This window comes from Entelurus aequoreus, linkage group LG20, assembly GCF_033978785.1.
Source record: "Entelurus aequoreus isolate RoL-2023_Sb linkage group LG20, RoL_Eaeq_v1.1, whole genome shotgun sequence".
Taxonomy (NCBI): Eukaryota; Metazoa; Chordata; class Actinopteri; order Syngnathiformes; family Syngnathidae; genus Entelurus; species Entelurus aequoreus.
The window spans coordinates 27,094,798-27,102,032 of record NC_084750.1 but is presented as its reverse complement, the minus strand read 5'-3'; the positions used below and the strand labels follow the sequence as shown (position 1 = coordinate 27,102,032).

At 42.0% G+C, this 7,235-nt stretch overlaps 1 protein-coding gene across 1 annotated transcript in view; it reads right to left on the bottom strand.

The window, feature by feature from the left end:
* Window positions 1-313: 313 nt before the first annotated feature.
* LOC133635726 (hemicentin-2-like) overlaps window positions 314-7,235 on the bottom strand; it is a 75,773-nt gene continuing 68,851 nt past the window's right edge. The window contains exons 25-28 of the mRNA XM_062028974.1: window positions 6,358-6,442; window positions 6,194-6,300; window positions 1,212-1,296; window positions 314-1,139 (exon numbers count right to left, since the gene is read on the bottom strand). Coding sequence (XP_061884958.1) covers window positions 1,074-1,139; window positions 1,212-1,296; window positions 6,194-6,300; window positions 6,358-6,442 — 343 coding nt within the window. The 3' untranslated portion in view covers window positions 314-1,073. The remainder of the gene's footprint in view (window positions 1,140-1,211; window positions 1,297-6,193; window positions 6,301-6,357; window positions 6,443-7,235) is intronic.

Sequence of the window (7,235 nt, the reverse complement as noted above, 5' to 3'; positions counted from 1 at the left end):
TTTTTGTCCCTAAATCAGTCAATAATTCATAGCATCATTGATTCATTATTATTTTTTGATAAATTATTTTTAAAAAAAAGTGTTATTAGATTCAACAATGCAACTTTTTCTGATTGCATTTCACCTATTTGCTCTTTTATTTAAAAAAATGTTTTAGTATTTTTAGAATGATGTGCTGTGGGCCGGTAAAACATTAGCTGCGGGCCGCAACTGGCCCCCGTGCCACACTTTGGACACCACCGGGGTACAGGAATAAACCAAAATGCAAAACAAGACTGCTCAGCTTTTGTGTAAAAGGTTTTAATGATTTTTTCAAACGAAACTTACATATTTCACCAGCACAGGAGACTTTAAAACCACAGTAGAGATCAATATGAATGAAATACATAAAGAGGAATATGAACACAGTCAAGTCAAAAAGAAGAATGTGGCGTTGCAACTTTGTTATGTAAGGATTGTTGATTTGCAGCATTAGAGGTTGTTTTACAATGCTTCAACAATATTAATCTAACCTTATTTTTCAAAAATATATAATTCAAATGTAATGAATAAAATTCATAAATACTTATATTTTACACTTTAATAAATATGTAATAATTGTAATAAATAAAACAAAAAATACAATCCCTAAATAACTAAATCTCACACTTCAATAAATATTGAATAAATGTAATATATAAAACAAAAAACAAACCATTGAATTGCCCACTCTATTAATCTTTTGAATAAACTCACTATGACCACCTGTTTATATTTTTTTAAATGTTATCAACATTTTACAAACAGGACAAGCATAATACATTTCAAAGATTGATTTCTAGCACCAGTGATGATGCTGGAATTAGTCTTCCAAAAGTGATGCATTAAATTAAATATGCTTTGCAATTCTAAATACATCACAAAACATCTACTTGTCTGTAAAAAGGAGCAAACGTACATTAGAATAATTTTTACTCTTCACCACACCTTTGATTGGCCACTTGTTGCTAGGCAGAATTCAGACATCATGAAAGTAGAGGTCTTAGACTTACTGATTCTTCGCCTCAAACTTGACCACTTTGACGTCGGCGAAGTCAAGCTGGTCCTCCTCGACATCCGCCTGGTTGTTTAAAAACGACGTTAACGTAGCCTGATCTGCTCTGTAGAAAAAGTGTTTAAAATTGAAGGAATAGACAAAGAACCTTAAAATAAGCTGCAGGACATCAACTCACCTCTTTCTCCTCATTTGTCGCAATGATGGGGACGGCGTCGTCATCGTCTTGTCCCTGATTTGTTGTATACCTGCCTTTGGTTTTCCTGTTATCAACACAAACATGTGAACAATACAAATAATTTTTAGACTAGTTATACTGACTCAAATGTAAAACACGTATTAAATTGATGTTGCATTTGGATAATTCCAGATGCATGTGGTGTGGTGATGGTCCCGCCTCCAGAGCGCACCATCCGTGTGCTAAAATAAGTTAGTCTGTAGATTGTGATTCTATTTTGCAGAAAAGTGTTATGGATTATAGATGTGTGCTGTTATAGTTCAACTACATCACACACAGTTTGTAGAGCACACTAACATCAATGTGGACGGCACATAATGCCAGCAGTACACGAAAAAACCTCATTTAAATAAGGCGATCTGCACCACTTTTCAATTGCAGTCTTAGTAGATCACACGCAACACACCCACTTAGTTGCAAACTATAATTTATAGTTTGCACACGCTGTTTAGCGTTTTGGATCTTAGTAGATCAGGCTCTAGTGTAGACATGCATGGGTACTGTAGGTCACAACCAAAACAACAGAACTTTCCTCCAGAAGGTCTTATCTTTGTCCATGTGATGTCAGATGAAACAAAAATTTAGCTGTTTGGCCACAATACCCAGCAATATGTTTGGAGGAGAAAAGGTGAGGAACACCAGGCCTATCGTCAAGCATGGTGGTGGTATTATTATGCTCTTGGCCTGTTTTGCTGCCAATGGAAATGGTGCTTTACAGAGAGTAAATGGGACAATGAAAAAGGAGGATTACCTCCAAATCCTTCAGGACATCCTAAAATCATCAGCCCGGAGGTTGGGTCTTGGGCGCAGTTGGGTGTTCCAACAGGACAATGACCCCAAACACACGTCAAAAGTGGTGCTAAATCAGGTTAGAATTAAGGTTTTAGAATGGCCTTCCCAAAGTCATAAATAATGATAAATGGGTTATACTTGTATAGCGCTTTTCTACCTTAAAGGTACTCAAAGCGCTTTGACAGTATTTCCACATTCACACACACATTCACACACTGATGGCGGGAGCGGCCATGCAAAGCGCTAACCAGCAGCCATCAGGAGCAAGGGTGAAGTGTCTTGCCCAAGGACACAACGGACGTGACGAGGATGGTAGAAGGTGGGGAAAGTCCTGACTTAAACGTGTGGACAATGCTGAAGAAACAAGTCCATGTCAGAAAACCAACAAATTTAGCTGAACTGCACCAATTTTGTCAAGAGTGGTCAAAAATTCACCCAGAAGCTTGTGGATGGCTACCAAAAGCGCCTTCTTGCATTGAAACTTCCCAAGGGACATGTAACCAAATATTAACATTGCTGTATGTATACTTTTGACCCAGCAGATTTGGTCACATTTTCAGTAGACCCATAATAAATTCATAAAAGAACCAAACTTCATGAATGTTTTTTGTGAGCAACAAGTATGTGCTCCAATCACTCTATCACAAAAAAATAAGAGTTGTAGAAATTATTGGCAACTCAAGACAGCCATGACATTATGTTCTTTACAAGTGTATGTAAACTTTTGACCACAACTGTATGTATTCATATATTCGTATATATACATATATATGAATGTGGATCTGAGCCGAGGATGTCGTATTGGCTTGTGCAGCCCTTTGAGACATTTGTGATTAAGGGCTAAATAATTAAACTTTGATTGACTGACTTGTGCCAGAGTCACGTTACAGGCTTTAAGGTCCTTACATCCAGCCAGCGGGTGCACCGAGACGGTATGCTGGGAGCTGTTGGACCCGGTCTCTCAAAGTCTGGTTTGTGATGTGCTAGCCCTTTGTGATGCCTTCAATTCTCCTGAGGGCCCTGGTATCAAAACCATCAAGCCTGGCCGCCAGGGTGGTGTTCAGCGGCCATGTTGCCATACAGGAGAACGGCGACGACAGAGGCATTGTAGACTCTAAGCTTTGTCTCCTGTGATATGTGCCGGTGTTGCCACAATGGTCTCCAGAGGGACTGCATGACAGAGACTGCCAGGGCACGGCATCTGTCAGTCCCAAGTTTAGGTCACCGTTGTTTGACATTGTCGAGCCCAGGTATTCAAAAGCGGAGACAAAGTGGACAGGTGTCCCGCCAAAAAAGAGGGGTGATGGATCAGGTCCTTCACCTACATGCATAAGCTCTGTTTTAGGCTAACTTATATACAGGCCTAACTTTTTGGACTCCTCGTTGAACACACTCGTAGAGCTGGTCAGCAGTCTCGCTGAACAGGGTTGTGTCATCAGCATATTCTAGGTCCTTGAGGGTGTAGTTACCAAGTGGCACCCCAGGGATCCGTTCGCAGACACGTGACATCAAGTGGTCGATGACGCAATTAAAGAGTTCAGGAGCCGCAACACAGCCCTGCCTTACCTCGCTGTTTATGGGGAACCACTCGGAGTCCCGACCTTTCACTCGTACGCAGCTTTCAGCCCCTGGTATAGCGGTTTAAAGAGTTTGATGATTTTGATTGGGGCTCCAGGATGTTCCAGAGGGTCCCATGGTCCACTGTGTCAAAGGCAGCCTTAAAGGCCTACTGAAACCCACTACCACCGACCACGCAGTCTGATAGTTTATATATCAATGATGAAATCTTAACATTGCAACACATGCCAATACGGCCGGGTTAACTTATAAAGTGCAATTTTAAATTTCCCGCGAAACTTCCGGTTGAAAACGTGTATGTATGATGACGTATGCGCGTGACGTCAATGGTTGAAACGGAAGTATTCGGACACATTGTATCCCAATACAAACAGCGTCTGTTTTCATCTCACAATTCCACAGTATTCTGGACATCTGTGTTGGTGAATATTTTGCAATTTGTTTAATGAACAATGAAGACTGCAAAGAAGAAAGCTGTAGGTGGAATCGGTGTATTAGCGGCTGGCTGCAGCAACACAACCAGGAGGACTTTGAGGATAGCAGACGCGCTATCCGACGCTAGCCGCCGACCGCATCGATGATCGGGTGAAGTCCTTCGTCGCGCCGTCGATCGCTGGAACGCAGGTGAGCACGGGTGTTGATGAGCAGAAGAGGGCTGGCGTAGGTGGAGAGATAATGTTTTTATCATAGCTCTGACGAGGTCCGGTAGCTAAGTTAGCTTCAATGGCGTCGTTAGCAACAGCATTGCTAGGCTTCGACAGGCGGCACAGCATTAACCGTGTAGTTACAGGTCCAGTGTTTGGTTCGGTGTCTCCTGATAGTAGTATTGTTGATCTGCTGTCTATCCTTCCAGTCAGGGGCTTATTTCTTTTGTTTCTATCTGCATTTAAGCACGATGCTATCACGTTAGCTCCGTAGCTAAAGTGCTTCACCTATGTATTGTCGTGGAGATAAAAGTCACTGTGAATGTCCATTTCGCGTCCTCGACTCTCATTTTCAAGAGGATATAGTATCCGAAGTGGTTTAAAATACAAATCCGTGATCCACAATAGAAAAAGGAGAGAGTGTAGAATCCAATGAGCCCTTGTACCTAAGTTACGGTCAGAGCGAAAAAAGATACATCCTGCACTGCACTCTTGTCCTTCACTCTCACGTTCCTCATCCACGAATCTTTCATCCTGGCTCAAATTAATGGGGTAATTGTCGCTTTCTCGGTTCGAATCGCTCTCGCTGCTGGTGTAAACAATGGGGAAATGTGAGGAGCCTTTCCTCCTGTGACGTCACGCTACTTCCGGTACAGGCAAGGCTTTTTTTATCAGCGACCAAAAGTTGCGAACTTTGTCATTGATGTTCTCTACTAAATCCTTTCAGCAAAAATATTGCAATGTCGCGAAATGATCAAGTATCACACAGAATGGATCTGCTATCCCCGTTTAAATAAAAAAAATTAATTTCAGTAGGCCTTTAAGGTCAATGAAGGCGATGATGAGGTGCCGGTCCTTTATGAACTCTCGGGCCTTTTCTCTCAGAGATGTGATGGATGGGGAAATGGTTGTGCATGAATCTGGCTTGTTGTTGGCGGCGCCCGCTTCTGGTTGTGGGTAAAGCGCGGGTGAGTAGGATTTAGGTGAAGAGTTTGCCGGGGGATGTAAAGGAGGGTGATGTCTCTGTGGTTGCTGCAGGTAAACTTATCTCCCTTGTATGCATGAATCCTTTCGGGGGAGCTGGAGCCTATCTCAGCTGCATTCGGGCGGAAGGCGGTGTACACCCTGGACAAGTCGCCACATCATCACAGGGCCAACACAGATAGACAGACAACATTCACACTCACACACTAGGGCCAATTTAGTGTTGCCAATCAACTTATCCCCAGGTGCATGTCTTTGGAGGTGGGAGGAAGCCGGAGGACCCGGAGGGAACCCACGCAGTCACGGGGAGAACATGCAAACTCCACACAGAAAGATCCCGAGCCCGGGATTGAACTCAGGACCTTCGTATTGTGAGGCACATGCACAAACCCCTGTTCCACCGTGCTGCCCGAATATCAATACAATCAAGTCAAAAAGAAGAATGAAGCATTACAACTTTGTTATGTAAGGATTGTTGATTTGCAGCATTAGAGGTTGTTTCCCAAGCAGACTCGGAACAAGAGCAGACTAACAATGCTTCAAAAATATGAATGTTAAAATTTTTCCAAAATGTGTAATTACATCCATAAATAATTTAATCTCACACTTCAATAAAAATTGAATAAATGTATTAAATAAAACAAAATACGATCCATCAATAAATCTCACACTCCATTAATCTTTTGAATAAACTCACTATGTTCACCTGTTTATAAAGTATTTTTGAAATGTTATCAACATTTTACCAACAGGACAAGCATAATACATTTTCAAAGATTGTTTTCTAGCACCAGTGATGATGCTGGAATTTGTCTTAAATTAGATATGCCTTGCAATTCTAAATAATTAGGAAATGCCAGTCATTCAAAAGGATGATTTTTTTTTCCACAGACGTCATGAAGGAGGTCTTAGATCTCAACTTACTGATTTTTCGCCTCAAACTTGACCACGTTGACTTCGCCGATGTCAAGCTGGTCGTCCTCGACATCTGCCTGGTTGTTGAAAACGACGTTAACGTAGCCCAAGTTGCTCTGTAGAAAAAATGTTTAAAATTGGAGGAATAGACAAGATGCAGGACATCAACTCACCTCTTTCTCCTCGTTTGTCGCAATGATGGGGACGGCGTCGTCATCGTCTTGTCCCGGATTTGTTGTATACCTGCCTTTGGTTTTCCTGTTATCAACACAAACATGTGAACAAAAAACATTTTTGGGACTTTTTATACTCTCAAATGTGAAGTTTGTCGATCGGGAATGGTTACCAATGTCGTTTTTTAATTCATGTGAAATGAAACAATGCTATATGTCGATTACTGTTGTTGCATGCGAGGTCACGTCCGGTTGCAAGCACTCAGGCAGCCATTCCATGCCAACAAAGCAAGCATTTTGTTTTATCCTCTTGGCCCCCTTGGAAGCATAGGGCGTCTACCATGGATCTCCACCTCACTCTCTTCTGCGCGATGGTCTTCGCTTCTTGCCAGGAGGTCCCCATCTTGGTCAGTTCATCAAGAGTGGACCGCCTCCAGTTGTATTTTGGTCTCCCTGACTTCCTCTTGCCTTGAGGGTTATAGTCCAGGGCTTGTCTTGCTATGTTTCTCGGATCCTTCCTAAGTGTATGGCCGATCCATCCCCACTTTCTGCTTTTGATTTCATTTTGAATTTGCTCTTGGTTCATGCCTCTCCACAGGTCTACATTTGATATCTTGTTGGGCCACCAAATCCTCAGTATGTACCTGAGACAGTTGTTAATAAATACTTGTAGTTTATTGATGACTGATTTGGTGGTTTTCCAGGTTTCACAGCCATAAAGAAGGATATATTTTACATTTGTATTGAAGATTCTGATGTTTCCGGAGAGCTGGGAAGAGAGCCATACAGGTCGGAGAGTTCTAAAGGCATGTCTTGCTTTGCTGATTCGCAGTTCGACATCTTTATCAGCTTCTATCAGTACATTGGGACCTTTACTG